Source organism: Ochotona princeps, chromosome 3 (genome assembly GCF_030435755.1).
Source record: "Ochotona princeps isolate mOchPri1 chromosome 3, mOchPri1.hap1, whole genome shotgun sequence".
In the NCBI taxonomy this organism is placed as follows: domain Eukaryota; kingdom Metazoa; phylum Chordata; class Mammalia; order Lagomorpha; family Ochotonidae; genus Ochotona; species Ochotona princeps.
The window spans coordinates 88,279,590-88,306,692 of NC_080834.1; the positions used below are offsets into that span (position 1 = coordinate 88,279,590).

The 27,103-nt window shown below is 45.8% G+C and overlaps 1 protein-coding gene across 3 annotated transcripts in view; it reads right to left on the reverse strand.

The window, feature by feature from the left end:
• MYLK (myosin light chain kinase) overlaps window positions 1–27,103 on the reverse strand; it is a 171,876-nt gene that overhangs the window by 98,960 nt on the left and 45,813 nt on the right. The window contains exons 3-9 of one of the 3 annotated variants that reach the window (XM_058661987.1): window positions 8,698–8,746; window positions 7,783–7,948; window positions 6,224–6,389; window positions 5,245–5,263; window positions 4,931–4,947; window positions 3,695–4,201; window positions 2,722–2,928 (exon numbers count right to left, since the gene is read on the reverse strand). In XM_058661987.1, the coding sequence (XP_058517970.1) occupies window positions 2,722–2,928; window positions 3,695–4,201; window positions 4,931–4,947; window positions 5,245–5,263; window positions 6,224–6,389; window positions 7,783–7,948; window positions 8,698–8,746 (1,131 nt within the window). Of the gene's footprint in view, window positions 1–2,721; window positions 2,929–3,694; window positions 4,202–4,930; window positions 4,948–5,244; window positions 5,264–6,223; window positions 6,390–7,782; window positions 7,949–8,697; window positions 8,747–27,103 lie in introns of those variants that run through there. The other 2 variants (XM_058661988.1, XM_058661986.1) reach the window with 2 other exon arrangements.

The following is a 27,103-nucleotide window of genomic DNA, read 5'->3' on the forward strand; positions in this document are numbered from 1 at the left end:
CAGTGAGGATGGCCCAACTGCCTGCCTGGGCTCCTGCTACCCAAATGGGATACACAGGTGGAGCTTCTGGGATCCCAGCTTTGACATGAACCATCTTTACCCACTGTAGTCATTTGGAGAGTCAACCAGTGGTGGAAAGATCGTCTCTCTCTCTACCTCTTTCTGTTTCACTCCACCTTCTCTTTATCATTCTTCCTTTCAAATAGTTAAACAAACATCAAACAAAAACTTATAAGGACAAATTGAGGTATAAGATGCCTAGGGTTCTGAGAAAGCACTAATACATTCCTGGGAACCTAGACAATAGTACCCATGTGCAGCACTATGTGTGTGCCTAGGGAAGACAGGTTTTACGCTCATCTCTGGCTCCCGAGCGGCTGTCTGCAAGCAGGACTTTTTAAGGTGCCAGTCAGAGCCTTGACGCCTTGCTCCAATACACACATAGAAGCCTTGACAAGGGTGAGAGATGCGTCGGCCCAAGGCATTTTAAAAAATCTCCACTCAACCATTAACTGATAACTAAGACATTTCCACAACCACAAAGGAAAATTAATCTAGACTTACCACAATGAGAAAATAATTTCAAACTTGACATTTGATATGGATTGGTATCCAGAATATATGAAGAACTTCTACAACTGAAAAATAATACTTGTATGAAACCACAAATGACCCAACTAAAATTAGGGCCATCTGAATGGATGGTTATCCAAAGAAGATACATACAGGCCAAACAGCACATGAAATGATGCCTGACGTCATTAGTCATTAGAGAAATGCAATTCAGAATCATAATGAGATGACTGTGGATTGCGTTGGCAAAGATGTGGGGAAACTGGAACACTTGCATGTTGCTCAGGTGGAAGGTAAAATGGTACAGCCATTGTAGGAACAGTGTAAGAAGAACAGTGTAAGAAAAAGTTCTGCTAAAGGGTCAACAGAAAATGGCTTTATGGTACTACAATTCCACCCATTCAAAATTGAAAATGGGTTATTCAAAATGACTTTGCATGTAACGTCCACAGCAACACAGAAACATTCTAAACATCCATCAACTGACGCATGGGCAAAAGAAGCTTGTGACTATACATGGTGAATGTTACTCAGCCATAAAGATGGGCATTCACATCATGTGAATTATGGCTCAAGAAAGGTGCCACACAGACCAAAGTAAGATTGGGGAGTCTCCCCAAGATAACTTGCTCCAGGATGCAAGCAGCCAAGAACAGCCTTCTGTTAGATTTGCAGAAGAGGGAAGCCACAGCAGAATACGGCTCCCTGGGCACAGCACTGACCTGTGGTATACCTGACGCCACTCGTCTGTACCCTGTCCCATGAAGGGTAGAGAGGAGAGAGTGGAGAGAGTGGAGAGAGTGGAGGGAGAGAGAGAGAGAGAGAGAGAGAGAGAGAGAGAGAGAGAGAGAGAGAGATAAAGAAAGACAGAGGGAATCATGCATCTACTGGTTCACTCTCCAAATGTCTACAACAACCAGGAAGTAAAGTTGGGAGCTAGGAACTCAGTCTATGTCTCCTACATGGGTAGCAGAGACTCAACTACCTGCTGCCTACCAGTGTGTATTTAGGCAAGAAGCCAGAATCAGGAGTGGAACTGGGACTTTAAATAAAACCATTCCACCAGTAAATAATTCAGTTTGCAGCTGTAAAAATAGGTTTTTAAAAAAGACACAGCATTGCCATCATATCTATAAATTAATACTAATTCATTTATGTCAGATAACTTGTCCAAATCTAAACTTTCCTGATATTCTCATTGAAAATAATCTTTTCAAACTGTCTCCATCTGGATCCACACAAGGTCCATATACTGTAATTGTTGATGTTGTTTATTTTTCTTTGAATCTAAATTCCTTATAGATTTCCCTTCTCTTCTTTCCTAATTTTTAAAAATTGTTTGAGGTTTATTTGTTGTAAAATAATGGGTAATGGTTATTTGGTGCACAGAATCTTCAGCAGCACGTAATTTGTTGATAATACTCCCAAAACATTATTTAATAGGTTTCTCTGTGATATGATATGGTCTCTTAAGACCGCACGCATTTAAGAGAGGGAGAATTTTATGGAAAGCTACTTATTACCATTTTCTTATTAATAGTGAAAGAAACATTAATAATTTAAAAACTCAACCCATAAGAGAGCATACCTAAATTAGCTACATGCATCTTATGGAATATTAAGTGGGCATTAAAGATTATGCTTTCAAAAAACGCTAGATAATACAGAAAGATGTTTATGTTACATGAACAAAGTAGAATAGAAACAGAATACCAACAATGTGGTGGTGCTGATCTTGTTTAACAAACATTAGAATACTTCTGAGTCATCAGAGGGTCTATTGTTTAAATTCCCCACAATAAGCCTGGGTTCTTTTTTTTCTACAGCCGGTCTTCTGCCAGTGAATGGCCTCCTTGCCACTCCACATTACTCTCGGTACACAGTCAGCTCTCTGCAGTTACAACATCTGAGCTGTGGCACTGCAGAGGCACCTTAACCAGTGGCCAACTCCCAGCAGGACTTGGGGACAGGGCTGGGAGAAGGATTCCAATAGAATCTCCTGATTAAGGTCTCAACGTGGGGTAGGGTTTTGATACTTCTGTTGCAGACCAGGGTTCAGGGGCTGTAGGTGAACGGCCTGTGACTACAAGGCAGCCCACGCATGGCTCTTCCTGCAGGGCACCAGGGTAACGGGAGGGTTGGACTCACGCTGCACCAGGAGGTTCCAGCTGCAGGCCACCTGGCCTCTGGAATTGGAAGCTGTGCAGCTGTACCTCCCGCTGTCCCTCAGCCGGGCTTTCAGCAGGCACAGGTAATGGGATCCCGCCTCTTCATACAGCTCTAGGATGCCTTCTCGTTGCCTCACAGGGACACCATCCAGGAACCAGGTCACTTCAGGCTTGGGGATGCCTGAAACTATAGGGCCAGATGATGAACATGAACCTCGCCGCAACAAAGCCCCTGCTCTGGGGAGCACCCCAATTTGTGGGATGTGGTGGGGAGGACCTGACCAGGAGGAGGCAGGACTCCCATTTCCTCTGAAGCTGCCCTCCCCCTTCTCATCTCTTGGCCCTGGCCACAAGATCGAGTAGGACCTTAGTGGGAGAAACACAAGGGAACCTCAGAAACTCCGTGGGAAATTGGAAACAAAGGATAAGTTTATTTTTGTGTGAAAATATTTTACATGCATGCAGTTTTTTTTCCATAATTTTACACTTTCTGTGAACTCTTTGACAAGCCCTCGAATGTATGGACTTCAAAACTGGTTTGCACCAAAATAAACTTGATGTTTGAATTTCATTTTCTCTAGACACTGTTGACTACCCTCACCCAAGGGTGATGAGTCAGATCTCTACACAGTCAAGGAAGAGGGAGAAGAGAGAAGAGGATGGTGGTGATGGTGAGGGCTTTTTCCTTCCAGGTGGTGTGACTTAGGGCCCAGGGACACTGTACATATACAGTGACACTATATTCCATGACAAACAAGGAGCTTTCTCAGACTACATCTGTCCTCTTGGAAGAAAGAGCCCCGGTAGGGTGGCTTTCCCAGGGGACCCAGTGCCAAGGGAAGGGTGGACAGACATAGGAACTGCAGGTGAGTTGTGCATGTCAGAAAGGGACCGGCCATCCAGTGGCTGCATTCTGATAACCAGTAACCTTAGGGTTAGGATTATTTACTTACCCTCACATTTGAACTTCACTGTCTGTTCTTCAATGACCTCCTGGTTCTGGGGCTTGCTCTCGAATTTGGGGAATGTTGACTCCCTCTGGCTCTCTGTGGGGGAGTTCCTGGGAGCAATCTTTCTCCCTAGTGTTTCCTGGCTTCCAAGCCCAGACTGCCGGGTGGGGAGGGTGGCTGGCCAGAGAGCGGCCGGTCTCTTCCTTTCCTCCTCTGCAGGAGGAGTACTGGGTGCTCTTGCTTCTGGCTGGACTCTCGTGGTCTGCAGGGTGATGGTGCTGGAAACCTTATGAGGGAGAGCGATCTGAGGGACCTTTCGGGCTGATTCCCTGCTCAGTTCCAGCCCACAGTCCCTTGGAGATTGAGGCAGGTTAGCTGAGGTCCAGGCCAGGGAGCTGCTACGCTGGGGGCTAGAGCCATGTTTCCTTTCGGCTGTCATATCCATGCTGTCCAGTTTCAGCCCCTTCGGGATGCCATTGGTCACCTCCCTTCTGATGTCTGACCTGCTGGGTGGTGCGGTGGGTGAGGAGGGTGGAGAAACAAGAGTGGGATGATCAGCTGGTGACTCATGAAGGGCATGACTCGCCATAAGCCCAGGGGCCCAGGGGTCACAACAGCTCATCAGTTACCAGTAGGTAGGGTAGAGTCCTTTCAGCTTGCCAGGTTCCCAAGCCCAAGCACCAGTGGTCTTTCTTGACACCTGCTGGGCTGCACCTCATTCCAAGTCCCATTGGTTCTACAATTCTCTGCTCCATTGGTGCCACGCCCCCATCCCAGTTTTAACCAGTAGACTGTTGGCTCTTGTCCACTCTGTAGCTTACTTCCCCCCTAGCAACCACAGTCAGCTTGTTATACATAAGGTGCATGGTGACAGGTCAAGTTTGGGGATTTCTTGGCAGAACCTCTCGATTGGGCCTGCAAGCAAGTCACTGCGGGACCTCCTCCAGGTGCCTCTTAGGATTCAAGAGACAGCACTCTGCTGCCCACCAGGCTGCAGGCATACAGAAGGAGGGGTCCATCTGGGAGACTCTCTTGCCCATCGGTGGTCTCAGGGCTTTCACATGCTGGCCCTTCCATTTAGAGCAATTCCACCCTGGGCTTTTTCTTCAGTGGCTCCAACATCACATTTTTAGAAAGGGCATCCTGGAGCCTCCACCTCAGCCAGCCTCTCATGGCTATTCCTCTTCACGGGTATGTGCCAAGTTTCTAATTATACATTCATCCGACTCTGTTCAAAATCCTTCCTGACACTAGATCTGTAGACTCAGTGGCTAGCCCTAAGCCTCAACGCAGCACAGGAAGCACCTCATGAGCTCAGTTGAAGTGCCCCTTGCTAAGAATGGCTAACTTGTGCAGATATGAAGATGCCCAAAAAGATTTTTCAAGTGCCTCAACATCCGACACACAGGGCCTGCAAGGTCCATTCTGCGACAGAGCCAACCAGAATACTCCCTGACTGAAACAGATGACTCTCAGAGTCACTCTTCCATGACTGCCTCTACTCCCAGGGCACTGTAAACTGGAAAGCACACCAGGGCAGAACCTAGACCTACCTGCTGGCTTTGTCCACACCTGCGAAAGGAAAGGAGGGAAGAAAGATGGTTACTGGAGACATCATGCCAGTGACCCCTTGCATTGACTGACTTCTCACTTCCCAAGCATTTTCCTATCTCTGTGGTCCTGCCCTGCTGCACCCCTCACCAGCTTCCTTTGCTGAACATGGTTGGTCCTATAAACCCATCTCCACTGGAGGATAAGGTCACAGCTCCAACTGTTGCCTTCCTAGGCTTAAAACACACACACACACACACACACACACACACACAGTGGCTGTGCCCTGAGGGCACTGCATCTGTCCCCGTCCAACACACAGAGAAACCAATGAAGCCACACATAAAAATAAATGGCTTCTGAAATGTTCAACACAGACACTTTAACCCATCCTGAGGTACCCTTTCCCAAAGCACTCCTCTTTGATGTGACATTGGACCACCCTCCCCTGTACACTCTGGCTTCTCCAGGCTGGACATGGAAGAAGGAGATGAATTCAGAGAGATCTCAAAGGATGAGGATTGTAGCAGGAGAGAGGCAGCGGTCAAAAGGGGATGCTGAGAGGTCGACTCATGCAAGAAGAAACACAGACCCTGGGTAGAAAGAGTTGAGTGGAAGACAGAGCTGGCAAGGAGTTATATTTTAAGCAGGTGACATTTAGGGTTACAGCAAAACCTTAGTATGCTCTTCCCACTGGTAAGAGAAACACAAAGGGAGCTAAGTGAGAACAAAGGGACTCAGTGACAAGAAAGGACTGAAGATCAAGTGTGCGGGCACACGTGGAGGTGACAGCCCAGTTGTTTTCCAGCCAGGTCTGCGCTGCCTACCTGCTTCCCCATTCTTCTTGCTCAAGACCCTGCCCCTGGTGGGAGTGAGGGAGGGATGGCTACACAAGGATGCCACCTGTGTACAAGCTCATGACAGATGAGTGGCTTCCCTAGGATGGCACAGAGGCTGCCAGCTTCCCTGGTAGGAGGATACCTTGAATGGAGAGCTCAGCTGACATGGAGGCCTTCCCTGACCCGTTCACCACCATGCATGTGTATACCCCCACATCGTCTTGGCTGACTTCGTGGATTTCCAGAACTTGCACTCCATTCTTCTCAGACATGGACACGCGGGCACTCGGCTGAAGTGGCACGTCTCCCTGTGGAGGGTGAGGAGGGTGGAATGGTCACACAAACCTGTTAACCTATTGCCACTGTTTTCCTGCCAGGCGTGGTGGGAGACACACACTCTGCTCCACAGGTTCATGGAGCAGTCTTGAGACAATCTAATCATCCTGACCTAGGATCCATGGACGTGATGTTGCGGTCAGTTAGACTATGAGCGGATGCATAGGACGCATTTCAAAGGAGCCCAAGTTTGAGGCAGGAAATTCTCTATTTATCACTTTAGTTTTTCTTTGCTGCTCTTTTTTATGAGTTCAAAAGAATTAAGAAAGAGGTAAATGTATCCTAGCACCTATTTTTCTTTAATATTTATTTATTTGAAAGACAGAGTGACAGATTGAGAGAGAGCGAGATAAAGATCACATCTACTGGTTCACTCCCCAAATGGCCACAAGAGCCGGAACTGGACTGAGCCAGGAGCCAGGAACTTCATCCAGGATCCCACATTTGTGGTAGGATCAAGTACTTGATCCAAAACTGGCGGCTGCCTTCCCTGGCACTTTAGCAGGGAGCTAGACTGGAAGCATAGTAGCCAGGTCTCAAATTGGCACTCTGATAGGGAATGCCAGGCTTGCAACATGGCAGCTTCACCTGCAAATGCCAGCCCCTACCACCCACTGCTAAAGAGTCTACTTTCCCCATTCATCAAGGTTGAACACTGACTCCTGCCCCACTGTCCCCGCTCCCTGCCCCAATGTCCTCTACCACCTACATCTTTACTCAGCCCTGCATGACCTATTGAGCACTACCATGTGCAGCTGCTCCGAGTACTTGGAGGAAGTACAAGAGATGAGACAGCTTGTCCAAGATGATGGCTCTTAAGAAGCAGGGAGCTGTTTTTTGTTTTTTAGTCTTTTTTTTTAAAGAGTTATTTTACTTGAAAGAGCTACAGGGCAGGCAGGAGAGAGACAGAAAAAGAGATCTTCCATCCCAAATGGATGCAACGAGTTAAACTGATCTGAAAGTAGGAGCCAGGAACTTCTGGGTCTCCCACATAGTTGCAGGGGCCCAAGGCCTTGGGTCATCTTCCACGCTTTCCCAGGCACATGGATTGGAAATGAAGCAGCCAGGACTTGAAGTGGATCTCACATAAGATGCCAGCACCATAGGGTTTTTAAACCTAGGGCTATAACTTTAAATCCACCCTCCTGAGGATGCCAGGCTGCTGTTTTGTGACAATGATAGGAACTATGTGGCCTGAGTGACATAGGGAAGGGGCACAAATGATTTGCTGTTCACCATCCAGAGAACCCTCCAGAGATATCTATGGTTGAAACAGAAGGAAGTGTCTGGAAAGAAACTCTCACTGTTTGAAGGATGTGACCCTGGATTTGCAGGGTTTGGGGTTAGAGCATTGGGAAACCTTACCTTCATCCAGGTGACCTGTGGCTGGGGCCGGCCAGTGATCTTGCAGGAGAAACGTCCCATCTGTCCTTCTCTGACTACTGCTCGACCCAGCTTGGTAGCAAACTTCGGTGGGCACTCTCCCCAGATGCTAGGGCGAGTTTCTGCTGCTGGAGTTGCAAGTCTGTCCCTGGGAAGAAATCATGTTAGGCAGCAATCTGATCTTCTTTCCTCTACTCCACTGAAGTCACACAGGCTGAGACTGCACAGCATCAGGGGTGTGCAGTTCATCCCAACTCTAGCCTCAGACTTTCTCACGACCCTTCTGGAAAGAGAGATGGCAACAATCATCTCTTCTACGTCCTGTGCCTGCAGCTAGGCCTCAGGACGAGCCTCCCTTGTTAAAGCTACAGGATTTCTGCTGAGCTCTGGCCAAAAGCTAAGGTTTTGGCCTACAGACTATGAGCCAAGTGTTATGGGCTGTTTCTATGGCAGAGCCATAACATTCTCCTGCAAGATTCTCCACTTTTGCCCATGCCATTTTTGCTGGTTAGGAGCAGAGGGTCCAGTGGAGGCTCCAGGGCCCTGGCAGAGGAGGCAGCTGAAAATGGCAGAAGCCTGGGTTCCTGGGAGAAAATGCAGAGGGTCCTCTAGCTGTCCAAGCCAATCTGAACAGAACCTTCCTCCCTGGGAAATCAGCTTTCCCTGTGTGGAGCCCTTAACATGTGGGGCTTGTCCACCTCAGGGAAGGTGTGGTTACTTGCCTCTTCCGAGTCTGCCTGCTTTGTCTTCTGACCATGACCTTTCACATGTGCTGTGTGAAAGATGCACCATCTCCTCCCCAGCTATTACAACCTAGATGCCCAGACCTATCCTACCCAAGCTGGTAGAAAATGTCATAACCATGCCTCCTCATGACCTGCATGTTTCAACACTTACCCCAAGGTTTTGGAGAAAACAGGCTGACCATGTCTCTTTGCCAACCCCCCTGCAGAGAGGAGACAGAGAAGGTTCAAGAGTCAGGTATGAGTCAGCGGCTGAGCAGCATTGTCCCAGGAGTTCCTCTAACAATTGAATGTGGCTGGTACTACACTCTGCCTATTTTTCAGAGAAAAGTGAGATTCCAGGAAGCTGAACCATCTTTGTCAGGACACTGAACTGGGAGCAGTGTGGGAATTCACTCAGGTGGGCCAGGTTCTAGGACATGCAACTCCTCTACTAGGAAGGTGGGGGGGGGGTCAAGCTGGAGATCTTTCCATCTCATGGATGAGATCTGCAGTGACCCAGGATCTCTCTAGAACATGACCCAGGCCAGAGAAAACAACAAGGTGACATGCACATCTCTTACAACTTCTATTTGTAGCAGGCACCACCGATGCGGCATGCTTCCCACTATGGCTCAGCCAACAAACCAGATGGAGCAGGACAGAGGCATGGAGATGAGCTGTGGTGGAGTATGGCCACCAGTCATGGGCAGGCCACCTCTGGCCCTGGGTGAGCCACTGCCCTTCCTGCCAGGCAGGAAGTGGTTAAACAGGGAACCCAGCAAGGCAGCGAGGTCAGCACCTCAGATTCCACTGCTCCAGCTGGGCTGGGAAGGAAGAATTCAAAACCACAAAGTTGTTGTTGTTGTTGTTGTTGTTGTTGTTGTTTCAAGGAAGGAGAGGAGCAGGAGGGGACATTTTTGAGAGGCTGATCACCTTAGAAGTTGTTCTCTTTTTGCTACAAGCTGGGAAGTGTTTACAAAATCCTACCCAAGATATGCATGGAAAGGGTTGAAGTTGTTCTGTGGTATCTACAGGCAGCTGCTCTGGGGACTGTGCAGGGTGTTTACAGGAAAAGAATAAACTTAGCCTTAAGTTCCAACACCAGCACCACAGGGGAATCGTTGCTGCCTATGTCCCTCCACGACTGCCTGGGTTTGTTTCCTCAGGACCTCAGTGAGCCACACATGTTGAAGTCACATCTCTAGGATGTCTGCCTACGATGACTCCTTGGTGTGGGGATCAGTGAGATTCCACACTTGGGGTTCCATTCTCTGTTCTCCAAACTGATATGAGAGAGGAGTTCAGAGACGGCCCCAACCAAGAAATGGTCATTGTTGAAGACTGACCACCCATGCTTGTGTATATGTAGATGCATCTATCAAATGACCACACTGGACCCTTCTAGAAAGGATCCGAGAAGGTGGATGGCTATTCTGCTCCTCAATCAGCACTCTCTCTTTCTGTAACTGACTCCACTCGCAGAAAAATAATGCTAAAAACAGTAAGACTGACGAAGCTGGCTGCTTAGGTATTCTCTGTAAAAGCGAGGACTGGAAGTACAGACAATGCCACCCAGGAGCAAGACAAGAAGTGGTTAAATAGGATGCATAGTTAGACAGCTTACTCTGCATGGAACTATGTTTAGAAGAAACATGCAGAAACCTGTTTTCAAAACACAATCTCCTCTGCTCCTTGGCAAACTCCTAAAGGGCTAAGATCCTCTCACTCCCCCAGATTCCAGCCTGACTGCAGTCCTCTGTCCCATTCTCACTCTGAGATGCCGGTGCACTGGACAAGCACTGCTCTCCTGCAAAGCACTTTCTCTCCTGGATCCATCTGCTTTTCCCACATTGTCAGCCCTCCTTCTTTACTCAACCTTTGCATGCTGGGGAGGCCTGGGATTCAGCCCAGTCCCTCCTCAGCATTTTCTTCCCTCATCCAGCAAGTCTTAGTCCTAGAGCTTTGAAGATCATCTATCTGTTGACAGTCCCCTCCAACGTGTCCCCACCGGCACTTCTTCACCCACCAGAGATCTCTAGAATAGGATGTAGGACAGCACAGGGACTCAGTTACCTGGGGATTGAGCTCATAATTAGGGGGAAAAAAGTCAAATACCCAAACACAGGAAAATGACCACAAGAAAGTACATCAACATGCTATCACTGATCTTTTCTTTTCTTTTTTCTTTTCTTTTCTCTTCTCTTCTCTTCTCTTCTCTTCTCTTCTCGTCCTTCCTTCCTTCCTTCCTTCCTTCCTTCCTTCCTTCCTTCCTTCCTTCCTTCCTTCCTTCCTTCCTTTTGTTTTTTTAAAGATTTATTCATTTTTATTACAAAGTTAGATATACAGAGAGAAGGAGAGACAGAGAGGAAGATCTTCTGTCCGGTGACTCACTCCCCAAGTGCACAATGGGCCGGTGCTGCGCCGATCCAAAGCTGGGAACCAGGAACCTCTTCCAGGTCTCCCTCGCAGCTGCAGGGTCCCAAAGCTTTGGGCCGTCCTCGACTGCTTTCCCAGGCCACAAGCAGGGAGCTGGATGGGAAGCAGAGCTGCCGGGATTAGAACCAGCGCCCATATGGGATCCTGGTGCGTTCAAGGCGAGGACTTTAGCCACTAGGCCACACCGCCAGGCCCTCTTTCTTCCTTTCTTCCTTCCTTCCTTTCTTTCTTTCTTTCTTTTTCTTTCTTTCTTTCTTTTCTTCCTTCCTTCCTTCCTTCCTTCCTTTCTCTTCCTTTCCTTTCCCTTCCTTCCTTCCTTCCTTCCTTCCTTTCCTTCTCTTCCTTTCTTTCTTTTTGGAGGATAGGGAGAGGGAGGCAAGTGCAACTTTGAGTCATTTTTATCAGCTGAATTTTCCAACACTAGGTGTTGGAATACAATGGTAGAAAAAAGACAAAACACAGTAAAGGTATGAAAAAGGGAGTAAAGTGTAAGCTGTCAGGTCTTGCATCCAAAAGAGCATGCGCAGGCCCTTTGTGCTGGCTCTGCCTACACAGCAGCATGGCACACACTCTCAGGCTCCAGCACTGCCACCTGAAAATACCCACATATCAGCCACTGTATTCATCAGTGCTAGTGTGTCATTTATCTCTTGAGGTAGTCAGACTGATGAACTGGTGAACAGACATTGAGATGGGGGCTCTGCGTACCGTAAGCTGTCATTCAGCCAGGAGAAAGAATAAGGTCATGATCTAGGCTACAACATGAATAAACCTTGACAGGGTACACCAAGCCAAAGAAGCTGGGCACTAAGGGCCTCACTGTGTGGCTCCTTTCTTATGAAATGTACAGGAGAGGCAAATTCCTGGGGAGGGAAGGCGGTAGTTAGTTGCCTGAGGCTGGGGAGGGAAGGATGGGGAAAAAAAGCTCTGTAGGTACAGTGTTTTCACTTGGGATGAGAAAGTTCTAGTGCCAAAGAATGGTGATACCTGTCCAGCACTGAGGAATGTACTCCATGACACCAAATCATGCCCTTGAACGTGATTAAAATGTTAAGTTTTATGTGCATTTTACCACAGTAAAAAAAAAAAAAGACCAAGTATTATTAAAACTGGTAGAAGTTAAATATCTTTATGTAAAAGCTAAATTTTCTTTTAAAATAAAAACAAAAGAAAAATACAGCATTTACCTTTCTCTGCCCCCAAGTAAGAAAAGAATGCTATTTAGACATTCTTGAATGTCAGGGTGAGGGCAGTTTATGGTATGATTCAAAGGTGACACACAAAGCAATGAGCTAAAAATGGAATTGAGGAATGCTTGTCTTAATGGGAGTTAACACCGGAGAGCTCACATCAAAACAAAAAGAGAATTCGTGCTACAATAACCAGTAGAGTCTATTTATAGCAAAAGAATTGAAGTTACAAGTTGTCAGATAAGGCACAATTAATTTTGTGAAAGCATGAAAATCTGGCAGAGAAGTAAGGATATGGAAAAATCAGTGGAAAGGGAATTAAAGTAGAATGCCAAAAAACGGAAGAGTGAGGTAAGAAATTAATGAAGACAGGATCAAGTTGGTGAAGAAACGAAAAGCTGAGAAACTGAATGTGTCTGAACTAGTCATGGATTTTTCAAGGATGAGTGAAGGGGAACGCTGGCAGGTTCTAGGAGTGAAAAGTTCAACAGAAGAGGGGGTAAAAACAGGTCTAGGCCTTTTAAAATTTTATTTTATAAACAAGAGCTTATTAAAGACAAAATGGAAGCAGAACATACTGCTTAGAAGATGATAATGCAATCAGAATTTTAAGGACTGGGGTGGGGTAGGGGGAATATTTCCAAAATGTGGGAATCATATCATTTATCACTCCAACAGGGATTCTCATTCTTAAAATTACCTTCCTGAGGCTGGAAGGTATTTTGCTATGTATTTATACACAGTAATATATTTATATATTCTATGCATGTATAAGGTATTTGCTATGGCAGATTAAGCTGCCATCTATTGTCACAACATTCCAGTTTGAGTCCTAGCTGCTTCCCTTCTGATCCATCTCCCTACTAAAATGCCTGGAAAAGCAGCAGAAGATGGCCCAAGTACTTGGGATCTGCACTACTATGAGAGACCCTGAAGAAGCTCTGGGAACCTGGCTTCAGCCTGGCACAGCCCCAACCGTTGTAGCCATTTAGAGGAGTAAACTAGTGTATGGAAGATCTCTCTGTCTCTCTCTCTGCAACTCTGCTATTTAAATAAATATCCTTTTAAAAAGGATATTGCAATTTTTATTTATGTTATTTATTTAAGAAAGAGGGGGGGAGGAAGGGAGAGAGAGAGAAAGAGGGAGAGAGAATGTTCTATCTACAATAATATCCACAGATTCATGCCTCAAACATGGGCAATAGCTTGGGCTGGGCCAGGCCCATGACAGTACTCTAGATCTCAATCTGATGTCCCACATGGGCAGTAAGGACCCACCTACTTGAGCTGTCACCAGCTGCCTCCCAGAGTGTGCAGATTCAAACCCAGGTGCTCTGATACGCAACATGGTGTCCCATGCAGCATCTCAACCACTACTGTAAATTCCAACCCTTGCCACCCTGAACTGGCATTTACCACTAATCACCCCTACACACAATTCCGAAAAGAAACAAATGTAAAGCTTTAAGAACAGAAGGAGATGTTGCAAGAAAGTAAATTAAAATGCTATTTCTTTCAATATGCAACTATTCACAACATATACCTACTGAGGAACTGATTAACCTGTCAGATGCTTGTGTCAACTTGTGACATATGTTTGGGTTTCCAAAGGAACAACCAAAAACTGCAGGTGGACATGCAAATAAAAAAATTGCATTGGGATAAATAATACAGAAAATGTACTACATTAAAAAGAAAGGCAAAGAGAATATAAAAATAATCTGGCAAGACAAGGTACAGAGCACTCAAGTGGAGAAGATGAAAAATTTGTAAGTGTGATTATCAAAGCAATTTTCTGCTTTATGACATGGGATGAAGGGAGTGAAAAGTAATCACAGAGAGCCTTACCAATGTCTTAACATCCTATCACCTCTTGAAACACTCAGTGAAAGGTTTGGACAGAGGAGTAACAAGAGGCTTCAGGAATCAGGGACCCAAATAAGCATCTTCAATAGTGAATCTTTTTAGTTTATCACTATACTCCAAAGGCTTTTTTTTAAATATGTAAGATGGCAATATGATTTAATGTGACACCTAGATTTCCTGTGACTCCACCAATTTAACACTGTTTGGTTCTAAATCTAAGTATTTAAACCTTCCTCTGATCCATATTTTCAGGACAAGTGTGTAGCAATGACTATATGTATATAATTACAGAAAGCAACTGTTTATACAACTAGAAATACATATGCCGTGGAGTGGAAAAACTGTGCTCAGAGGAAGCTTTTCAAGGACTTTGAGGCTATACCTTTATTTCTTTTAGACCTCCTCCTACGTAAATACTGTTTCTTAAATCTCTGGGCTTGTTTTTGCAACTTCTAGTAAATTTGGTTTGTATTACTGAACACTAAGGAATCTCTGATGTATGCATCTGTGATGTCTCCGCTCTGAAGGTCAGTGAGGAGGGCCTGGGGGGATTTTTGCCGTCTTGTCACAAGGCCCCTCCTGCACCCCTGGTGCTCATCCACCCAACACCAGTGGCAGCTCAGTCACCGGAGAACTGAAAGGGCTCCCAGAGTCTCCTAAGTGCCTAGTAGAGGATGGGTCTGCTTGAAAACCACAGGTTGAGAACATCCTCGGAGAAATGCAAACATTAGGGGGCGAACTTGGAGCCTGGGGATTAAAACTTCCAGCAGCCTGTTGGCTGCTGGTGGGTGCCAGGCGGGATCGTCTCCAAGCTCGGAGCCCTGATTCCAGCCACCACATACACATGGTGACCTGTCCTTGGGTGGTCAGTGCACCATCTGGCATTAGACTCCGCCTGCTGGCCACCTGGTGGCCAACTCAGGAGTTTTGGGGCTTTGAATTGCTGCTTAGGTAGCTCCATGTTAAACCCACTGTACTTCTGGGATGTAAATCAATCCTAAAGACTTCCAAAGACAGAGTAACTCTTCCTTTGAAGGTAAGCAAGGGTAATGAGACCTGGTAGGTTGGAGGAGAGAGACAAGATGATCTTTATGGACAAGACTGATATACCAAACTCCTTTAAATCCTGTGTAGTACTTGTAATCACTGAACAATGCTAACCACCGAACACCAGTCCATGCAAAAGCTAAGGCTCGGGGCTTGTCTAGCAGGATCATATCCTATTACCTGACATGATGAGGGATCAGGAGACACGCCACATTAGGCAGGGCCATATTAACTAGCACATGAGAAAACGATATCCAGGGGTAGATTCTGTGGGGGATGTGTGGGCCAAACCTCGTGGAAATACTAGCCCCATGGTTAGCTCAAGAGTTAAGGTGGTGATGGTCTAAGCTAGGTGTGACCAAGGAGCCTGCCATCAATCACGGGTAAAGGAACCCGCAACAGTCTGGACTGGTCAAGGCAGCAGCACCTGAATGTGCATCCTGAATAGGGTGTGGGGTGGGCTGGGCTACAACATTCACCAGCTCATACAAGGCCAAATGGCAGGCCAGACTATGCTGGACACTGGCCTAAAACCCAATGGCATGTATGAGAACTGGGTCTGGGAGTGGGTCAAGTGGAGGAATTTGGGAAACTCCCCTGGCGGGTCATAGCTCCCACTGGTGAACACATAGTCCAGACCTGTGGGTCGGACAAGCCGGGCAAAGTAGCTCCAATGGCTGGCTAATGTGTGAGTTGGTAATGGAACGGGGTGTGCGGGGCAGGACTGAGCAATCCTTAGCCCACAAGCAAAATTAGAAATCAGGATGGAGCACAGGTCATGTCAAGCTAGGTTCTTGCGTCTACTGGTCTGTGTGAGCCAGGGACGCTAAGCCATAGTGTCTAAGGCAGGGGCCGGGACAAGTGAGGGGCTGTGCCAAGCTGAGTAAGAGCAACCACTGGAATGTGCATGATCTATGGCTGGGAACAGGCCAGATTGGGGAGCTTAGGGGACACCCTAACTGGATTGAGGTTCCCACCAAGGGGCATGTGAACTGGAATGGGGGCTGCGTTGTGATCAGGAAACGGTTGTAATCTCAATTAGCACAAGTGTGGACTGAGACTGGACGCACCAAACCAGACTAGACTCCAACACTATCTGGTGCTCTGGAGGACCAGGGGAGATGTGGGATGGACTAGGCTAGGTCTCAACCCCCTACTGAGCCATGTGTGAGCTGTATGTGGGTATGGATGAGCCTTGGCTGGGCTGAAACATCCAACAGTAAGAACCAGTTTGGGTTGAAGGCCAGTCAGGAAAAACTACTGTTCCTGCTAGGACAGGAGGTGAACTGAGTAGGGCTGGCTCATGGGCCCCTTGGTATGTGTGAAATCTGGCATTGGGAGAGGTTCTGATGGAGGAGCCTGGGCAACTCCTCTGGCAGGACACAGACCCTGCAGGTAAGCTCAAGAAGCATGACAGGAAACAGCCCAGAACAGGCCATAGAAAGTTTCCCACTGGCACACATTCGGCCTGGGTCGGTGGCAGACCAGGCTGAATCAGTTCTCGTCATCCACTGGCGAATCCAAGCATCAGAACAGAGTGCGGGTTGAGTCAGGTTTGGTCGCGACAAAAGAACAGTGCACACTACGGAATGCCAAGGTGAGGTTATCTGTACCAGATGTGACCACAGCGCCAAATCAGCACATGTGAGAACCGGGAAGGAAGGGGGTGGAGCCAGCAGGGGGAACATGGGGGTGTTCCCTTGCTGGACAGCTACTCCCACTGGAGAGTGTGAGCTGGGATGGGGGCAGACCAGACTAAGCAGGGCTACAACACCTGTGCACCTCATATGGACTAGATAAAGGAAAAGCCACGCTGGGTTGAGAGTGGGTGAGGGTTGCTTGGGCTTAGCCACAGCAGCAGCTGGCAGAAGCTGGCACTGGGGGCTAATTCTGTCAAATCAAAACACAGAATCACCTGGAGAGTGCATAATTCTGGAGTGGGAGTGGCCTACAAGGGAAATAGTGGGCTCCTCCCCCTTGGGTTACCACTCCCACGATAGAGCATGAAAACCAGAAGAGGGGCTAGGGTGGCTAGACAGAAAGGCATCCAACAACATCTGTGTGGGCTGGATAGTGGAGCTGGTTAGATGGAACTAAGCTTTAACATCCACTGACATGTATGAGAGCCAAATGGGATGTGGGACAGACTGGACTAGTCTGCTACACATATTGGCAAACCAGGGTAGGTGGCAGGCCTAGTGGGGGTTATTGCGGGTTGCTCAGACTGGGTTGCAGCTCCCACTGGTTTATGTGAGGGCCGAGTGTGTGCTGGGCAGAACCAGGCTGGACTGCAATACCCATTGTTCCCAGTGGAAGTCAGGGCTGGAGACAGAATCAACCCAGCAATTGCAACCATCAGCTGATCGGGGTGATGGACTGTGCTGGGCCCTGTACTTGCTAGTACATAAAAGAATCTGGTCTGGGAACACCTCAGACAAAGTTTCTTTGGGGATCTCCCTGATCAAACTGCTGGACTCAGAACCCTAATCATGAAAAGACAGAAGACAGAACAAGTCAATCAACCACCTCAGCTATATGTTGGCAGTGAAAAACTGGGCAAATGGAGACTCTAAGGTGGACTATGTCAATCAGTGGGTTCTTCAACAACCTTATCGTGCTTGGAATGGTGAGAATGGCAGCAATTCATAGCTGTTGAACTATCAAAACCACTTGAGCAAGACCCTCGGAGTATGCCCCACATCGGGGATCTGGGGTGGGTGGGAGACTGGGTGGGGCTTCTCCCTTATTATTCCCCTTTACCTCAGATACATGAAAGAAACAATGTGGAAATAATAGTCTTACCCACTTTCCTGTGGCCCGTGAACCTTTTTACCCTAGTTAATTATGTAAAGATTGTGAAAAATATAATTAAAAAATAAATAAACAAAAATGCAAACATTAGAGCTATTGCTTGCATGTTCTACTTGATATTGAAAAAAAAGGGAGTAAAAAAAAGAGCTGAAACTAAGATTGCTCCTTGTGGATAACTTTTTTACGGAAATTCTGCAAGCAAATATGTTTTCTTCCTTCTTTGCAGCACCATGCCTTTCTCCAAAGATTAGATTTTATTCTGGATTCACGGTACACCCTGACCTTCTTGGTGAAGCTTTGGCCATATTCACAGTAAGGACTGGATCAATATTTTAGTTTCAAATGCTAGGCTCCAAACAGAGGCACACAGAGAGTCAACATAGAGAAGGGAAATTTAAAAAGTTGATGGGAAAAATGGAATTAAAGAAATTTTGGCGCAAAAATTTTCTGAAATCCACACAAAATGTTTTTATAATAAGAATCTTTATGACAGCATCTTTTGTGTACATGGATTTTTCAAAGCTTTTTTTTTTTTTAATTTGTCTGTCTTTATTGCAAAGTCAGATTTACAGAGCAAAGAAGACACAGGGAGAAAGATCTTCCATCTGCTGGTTCACTCCCCAAGTGGCACAATGGGTGAAAATGAGCCAATTTAAAGCCAGGAGCTTCCTCGAGGTCCCCCACATGGGTGCAGGGTTCCAAGGCTTTGGGTCGTCCTTGACTGCCTTCCCAGGCCACAAACAGGGAGCTGGAAGGGAAGTGGAGTAGCCAGGACCCTTTTTCCCCCAAACACACCAAAATCTTATCTCATAAATCTACTTTTTCCATGAGCTTCTTGAAATATCCCTGAGTTTACAAAGCTCTTGCTATGGACTGGACCTACTATGGGGCATGATCTGTGTCAGGCTATCAGCACCAGGAATTCAGTAAATGATAAAAGATACACGTCTCAGGCCCGGAGCCGTGGCCTAGTGGCTAAAGTCCTCCCTGCCGGGATCCCATATTGGCGCCAGTTCTAATTGCAGCTGCTTCACTTCCCATCCAGCTCCCTGCTTGTGGCCTAGAAACGCAGTCGAGGATGGCCCAGGGCCTTGGGACCCTGCAGCTGTGTGGGAGACCTGGAGGAAGTTCCTGGCTCCTGGCCTTGGATCAACGCAGCGCCGGCCGTTGTGGTCACTTGGGGAGTAAGTCATTGGATGGAAGATCATCCTCTCTGTCTCTCCTCCTCTCTGTATAACTGACTCTGCAATAAAAATAAATAAATCTTTTTTTTAAAAGACACTTATCTCTACCTTCATGAAGTTTATAATCTAGCTGGACATGAAAAACCTTGAGTAGTACCCATTTACAATTTAAACACAAATATATTCCAACAGAAAGAATTCTAAAGAGGTAAATGTTGAGGGAGAGTGCCTGATTCAGCCCCTAAGTGGACAGGAGCGAGGCTTGAAGGGAGGCTGAAGGATGAGCAAAGTCCAGGTAAGGAGGGGAAGGAGACAGCAAGTGCTCATGTCCTAAGTGAGAAAGAGCTTGGTATTCCCCACCCCCTGCCACCAACCTCCTGCCAGAATTAAAACAAACAAATAAAAAAACCTGTACTTGAGAAGCAGAGAGAGAACTCCCAACCACTGGTTTATTCCCTCTTGTCTGTAACAGACAGGTTTGGGTCAGTCCAAAGCCAATGGCTGAGAACTTCATCTGGGTCTCCTGTGAGTGAAAGAGAACACAGTATTTGAGCCAACCCTTGCTGCCTCCCAGGATGAGCATTAGTAGGAAGCTGAAACAAGGAGTAGAGTTGGGACTTGAACCCAGGCACTCAGATACAGTTCTGCTCATCCTAACAGTATATTAATCTAAACCAAGTGTTCACCCCAAGGCTTGCATTCTTTTATTTATTTATTTATTTATTTATTTTAAAGGCAGAGCTATAGTGAGACAGGCAGAGGCATACAGAGAGTAGTTTTTGTTTTTTTCACATGCATTGGTTCACTCCTCATATGACTGCAATTGTCTGGGGCTGGGCCAGGCAGCATCCAGGATCCCAGAACTTCATCTGGGTGTCCCTTGTGGGTGTCAAGCTCCCAAGTACTTAGATCATCCACTGCTGCTTTTCAAAAGGGGAGCATTCACAGCTTGCACCAGTGCTCATATGGGTGCCAGTCTTGCAGGTGGCAGCTTAACCTACCGCACTACAACACTGGCCACAGACTTGGATTCTTGAAAGATTTATAAAGGCTACAGGCCGAGACTCAGTAAGCAAGGAGGAAGCTGGAGAAGTAAAAATCCGCTAACATGGGCAGGGCCCTGGTGAGGGTGTAGAGCTCAAACTTAAAGGCAGCAGAAAGTGGCTGGAGGGTTTGGAGAACGGGAACAACAGAATCCAAATACATTTTAAAAACAATTTATTTTCACCTACTTGAAGGAGAGAAAGAGAAAGGGAGAGACAGAAAGAAATTTTTCACCTACTGGTTCACTCTCCCAAATGCCAGGGCTGGGCCAGGCCAGTCAGGACCTAGGAATTTCATCCAGATTTCTGATGCAAGTGGAAGGAACCCAAGCACCTACACGGAATTGGATTGGGCAGTGCTGGCCGGGCCTGGAACCAGCATGCTGATATAGCAGGATGCCAATGTCCAGAGATGGTTTACTCCACTGCATTACAACCACACAACCCTACTCCTCCCTGCAACACATCTCTTCTAAACAGATAGTTCTCACAATTCTGGAATCTCTGTAGAATACACCTGCACTGCCTTGTACTCACTGAACTTTTTAATGTGTCTAGGCCTTAATCTGACCAGTCAGGCCTCTGCAGAAAGGATCAGAAAAAGAAGTCTGCCTCCCACATAAAGCCAGCACTTCATAAAGATCTTAATCACAATCTAATAATGAAATGTGAGATCAATAAAATCAGTCTCTGGAGAGTGATGACCAAGTTTTGTTTCTCTTCACACCCCAATAAAGTTCAGCTCATCCAATAAAATTTGATGAATAAGTAAGAAGTTAGAACTATGGGTAACTTGGCAAAGCCTACAACCAGAAAGGGCCACAGGTGGGGGATGGGAAAAGTGGGTAAAGGAGTGAGAGATGAGAAACAAAAGAGGCAACAGAGTTGGTTAAAAAAAAAATCAAGGTTAGGACAGCAAGGGTACTAATGTATACGGTGATGGGAGATAGATAACACAGAAGGTAAAACTAAACGAGTTGGGCCCAGCCTAGTCGCCCAATGACTAAAGTCCTCACCTTGCATGTACCTGGATCTCTATGGGTACTGGTTCTAATCCCAGCAGCCCCGCTTCCTATCCAGCTCCCTGCTTGTGGCCTGGGAGGGCAGGTGAGGATGGCCCAAGGCCTTGTGACCCTGCACCAGCGTGGGAGACCCAGAGGAAGCTGGGTCCTGGCTTTGGATCAGCTGGGCTCTGGCCATTGCGGCCACTTCGGGAATGACTCATCAGATGGAAGATCTTCCTGTTTGTCTCCCCTCCTTTCTGTTTATCTGACTTTCCAATGGAAATAAAATAAATCTAAAACAAAACAAACCAAACAAACAAACAAAAAAAAAACTAAAGGAGTTAATAGTGGTGGGACAGTTGTCCAGTGCGTTAAGTGTTTAGATGACAGCATCTAAAATCAGAGTGGAAATTTGAATCCTGACTCTGATTCTAATCCAGCTTTCTGCCACTATGTCTGGGAAGGCAGCAGGTTATGGCCGGAGTATTTGGGCCACTGCTCCCCACGAAAGACCCACATAGAGTCTCAGGCTCGAGACTGACCTAATCCAGCTCTGGCTATTGTGGGCATTCTGGGCATTTGGGAAGCAAACCAGTATGTGGATGATCTCTCCCAATTTCTGTCTCTCTGTCATTTCACTTTACCTTTTAAATAAGTAAACTTTTTAAAAAAGTATACTTTCGGGAAGGGAAATGATTTGAACACCATCCTTCAGCAATAGAAAGAGATTCCAGAAGTCATCATCTATGTCTTATTTATACCAAGGAAGCTAGGTTTTCACAAGGCCATAATGACACACAAGTGTTTCACAGTTGAGACCAGCAGGGCAATAAGATTAACTGTAACTCTACCATATTTATATTGTCAATCCTAATGTGACAGAAAGCACCCTAAGGCTTTTAAGATTTTGCCTGGAATATATTCACAAATCAATAAATGTAATATACCACATTAACATATTGAAAAAATAAAGTCCATATGAGTATTTCAATAAATGCAGAGAACACATCTGATAAAATCCAATACCACTTCAAGCTAAAAACCCTAAGCAAGATAGGCATAGAAGGAACATTTTATAACACAATCAAAGCAATATATGAAAAGCCCAATGCCAGTATTATACTAAATGGGGAAAGACTGGAAACTTCTCCACTAAAATTTGGAACTAGACAAGGATGTCCACTTTCCACATTGCTAATCAATATAGTATTGGAAGTCCTTGCCAGAGCTATTAAGCAAGAAAAACAAAATAAAGGAGTTCAAATTGAAACTGAGGACTTAAAGTAGCCTTGTTTGCAGATGACATGATTCTCTATACAGGAGAACCTAAAGATTCACCTTATACAAAAAAGAGACTATTGGAACTCATAAAATAATTTGGTAGGGTAGCAGGATACAACATTAATGAACACAAATTGATGACACTAGTATACACAAATAACTCCATAGTTGAGAAAGAATGTGTCAGTACAGTCCCCTTTAAGATAGCAGAGAAGAATTTCAAATACCTTGGAATTAACCTAACCAAAGATGTGAAAGACCTATAATGAAAATTACAAAACATTAAAAAAAGAAATAGAAGAAGGCATTAAAATATAAAGAAACCTATCATGTTCCTGGATCATCAGGTTCAACATCATCAAAATGTCCAAAAGTAATTTTGGTAATATTTCTCAGAAATAGAAAAGATACAAGACTTCATCTGAAACACAAGAAAACATGAATAGCAAAAGCTACCATGAAGAACAAAAATCAAGCTGGAGGAATCACAATTCCAGACCTCAAGACATATTACACAGCAGTGGTCATCAAAACAGTCTGGTACTGGTACATAAACAGACAAGATCATTGCAATAGATTAGAAATCCCAGAAGGGAGCTCACACATGTACAGCCAATTAATCTTTGACAAGTGAACAGAAAATAATCCAGAGGAAAAGTCTGGTCTCTTCAACAGATGCTGTTAGGACAACTGGATAGCAGCCTGCAGAGGTAAGAAGACAGACTCCCACCTTATACAAAAATCAGCTCTAAGTGGATCAAAGACCTAAATCTACTCCCAGAAACCATCAAACTATTGGAGAAAAACATAGGAAGTACTCTCCAAGATATAGGAATGGGAAAGACTTCTTTAAAAAGTCACCAAAAGCACAGGCAGCCAAAGCTAAAATAAACAAGTGGGACTACATCAAAGTAAGAAGATTCTGTACAGCAAAGGAGATGACCAACAAAGTAAAGAAGTGAGAAAATCTTTGCATATTACACAACTGATAGGGGATTAATATCCAGGATTTACAAAGAACTCCAGAAATTCAGCAATGGCAAAACAAACAACTCTGTGAAGAAATGGGCAAAGGAAATGAACAGACACTTCTCAAAGGAACAAATTCAAATGGCTACTAGACATATGAAAAAAATGCTCAGACTCCCTATCTGTCAAGGAAATACAAATGAAAATCACATTGAGGTACCACCTAACTCCAGTGAGACTGGCCTACATTCAGAACTCTACTAACAACAGCTGCTGGTGTGAATGTGGGAAGAAAAGTTCCCTCCTTCACTGTTGGTGGGAACGTAGGCTAGTACAACCATTATGGAAGTGCATATGGAGAATTCTAAGAGAACTGAAAATTGACCTGCCAGATGACCCAGAAATGTAGATGCAAGACTGATCAGCAATAACACAGAAAAAAAGTAATTGCTTTTGCTTGATATTGTTAGGAGGGTCCCGACTCTCTCCTGAGGGAAGGTACATTAGGATGTTCTGGGAGGAATTCACCCAAGAATATCGCAGAAGTGGGAGGGGGAAGGAGACACAATGGATCCATTCTTGTATCTATGAAAAAACTCCAGCATGAATGCAGACTGAGCTCTCCGTTCCTTCCTGAGATGCCCACCTGATCTGTCAGGTATACTCTTTTTGTTAAACTTGGCTAGCACACTTATTCCTTAAGAAACAGAAAATAAGGTCAAGGTAGTATAAAATAAATAAGAGAACAAAACACTAAAGGAAAATCATGACAGACCCTTTGGAAAAACACAAGAGGTTAAAAGTCATGCACAGGCTCAAGTAGCTAATGTTGTCCATTCAGTCCATCATGGAGGTAAAAAAGGACTAGAGAAAACTGTCCCCAAGAAGGGCAGTTGCAGAAAGATGGCATGTGTGCCGGGCCCTGTGCTTGCTAGAACATGCAAGAATCTGGTCTGGAAATACCTCAAAGTTTCTTTGGAGATCTTCCCAATCAAACTGCTGGACTCAGAACCCTAGCCAGGAAAAGACAGAGGACAGAGCAAGTCAATCAACCACCTCAGCTATATGTTGACAGCGAAATACTGGGCAAATGAAGACTCTGTGAAGACTGTGTCAATCAATGGACGACCTTATCGAGTGAAACTGGCAGCAATTCATAACTGGAGAACTATTAAAACCATTTGAGTAAGGATCTCAGAGCATGCCCCACATCCGGGACTTTGGGGGGTGGGAAACTGGGTGGGGCTTCTCCGTCAACATCCCCCTTTACCTCAGATACATGATGGAAACAACATGGACATAATACTATTACCCACTTCCCTATACCCCCTGAACTTTTTTTTTTTTTTTTTTACTGTAGTTAACTATGTAAAGATTGTCAACAAAAATACAATAAAAAATTAAAAAAAAAAAAAAGAAAGATGGCATGGCACAGGAGCATTTCCTACTAAGTTCAAAATTGTTTAGGAATGTTGGCTTTGTTAGCACCACTAGGGCAGGACTGGTAACCACCAGGGCCTCTCTGCTCCCTTAAATCCCATGATGTGGGATCACTCCTTCTCTGCTGTCACTCTGAAGGTAGACACAAGCTGACCCACCTAGAAGCATTGGCACACAGAGCAGTGGTTCCATGGAGGCACAGCAAGCCCCGATCACAGTCCAGAAGTGGTTGGTGGTGGGAAGGAGGTGTGTCTGGAGCAGGCATGGGGGGCCGGCTAGAAATCCCTGCTCCCGCCCTGGTTTCTGGGTGATTCTGAGACTCAGAGTTACAAATGATTCGGGTGGATGTCTGACAGATGAATGAAGAGGGATGTCGGTATCCCAGCACTACTATGGATTTCAGTTCCTGAATATGTGTACCTTGAGTGGCAACAGAGGATGGTTCAAGTGCTTGGGTCCTTACCAACCTCATAGGAGACTCAAACAAAGCTCCAGGGTCTTGGCTTTGGTCCATACTTTTGTAGGCATTTTGGGGAGTGAATCAGGAGATGGATCATTCTATCCTCTCTCTCTGACTTTCAAACAAACTAAATAAATACATTTCTAGAAGCTGAAAAAACCATCATTGTCTTAGACTGAATATATCCTATGAGGAGTTGGAGTGGCCACTTGCTATTCCAGGTGCAGGCTATGGCCTAGCAGCACGGGCACCACCTAGGGGCTGGCTGAAACTACAGACCTATAGGTCCAAATTAGCCTGTTAACAGATGCTCCAGGGGAAGTATGTGCACATGCATTTGTACATTCCGTCCTTCCAGAAGGTGACACCCATCCGAGGTCTGGATTATGGTGGGTACCTGATATTTACATCCAGAAAGTTAATTCTGTGCTACCTGCAGTGACTTAGGTCTGAATGCAAAGGGCTTTCCCAGGCTCAGATCACACCCATCACTGGAGCCCTAGCCCTCACCTGTCCAGCATTCCAAGGCTCAGGACCCAGACCATATGGGATTCTTTCCTTCCTGCTCCGTAGAAGTCTTGTTTTTCCCCACTAAGGAGGGAGCTTCTAGAACTGTGCTGTCCCAGCTGGTAGCCACTAGCCATGTGCAGTTATGGAGCAGATGAAATGCAGCTCGTCTAGACTGAGATGTCTGGTGAGTGTAAAATATACATGCATATTCAAGGATGTAAAATAGCTCAGCAGCTTTAATGCTGATATGATGAAACTTGGCTAAATAAAATATTCTATCAGAATTAATTTCACCTTTTTTTATGTAGCTACTTGCCAACCTGACAGTACATACATGAGTTGCATCATCTCTTATCAGACAGTACCACGTCAAGGAAGGGCCTGGGGCCCAAGCATTAGAGAGAAAGTGCCCAGACGGTGTGGGCCATGTCTCTTCCTTGCTCTGTGCCAGGTCTCAGGTGCCAGCTCCTTGGAGGTGAGTGGGTATCACAGCTGATTTTAGGGAGTCTTATTCAGGAGCTCAGCCCAAGGTTGTTTCCAGTGAACAAAGTTCCAAGGTACCACATGATTCTCTCATTAAGGCACTTGTTCTCATAGGAGACACTGTGCACGTTTTGGTTTTAACTGCTAAATGAGAAGTCAGATGAGGCCACCTTCTACTTCCAGGCTGCCCTCTTTATATAGTGCTGAGGATCTTCATGCAAATGCAAATGACTTACATTCATTGTTACTGGGAGTCATTTACCAATGGCTGTGCTTCTCCTTACACCACCCTGTGGGGAGACCATTAGTTCCAATTTATAGAAAACAAAAACAAAAACAAAAACAAGCTCCTTCTAGTTAGCAATTTAGAATTAAGATTCAATTTGAGGACATCTGAGTTTCACAATACGGCCTCCTTGATCATGGAAGGCTCCGTGTATGATTCGCATTCCTAATCCCAGGGCCTCTCTTTGTTCTCTCCAGGTAGGGATCACAGGTAACATGCATCCACAGACAGCTGGCAAAAGCGTTGCCAGCTTCCCATTGTCAAGGTCTAGGTCAGCCTGACACTGTCAACTGCACCTCCATGACAGAAGTGGATCTTCCAGGTCTGTAATCTTTGGGTGTGGCCCCATGGTACACATCAGCCAGAAGCAGCCTCTCATGAAAAAGCAGAAAACACCCAGGGCACCTGGTACTTTGAAGATTTGCTGTCTCCTAGGGTTAGAAGACATAAAATATCCTTGATGGCCTGGGCCAGAATTCCTCCCAAATGAAAAATCAAAGGGGAGAGGGCAGCGTTGAAGGTCTGGCCCTTCATCCCTTCCTTTACAGTGCTCCTACCTGCTTGGGAC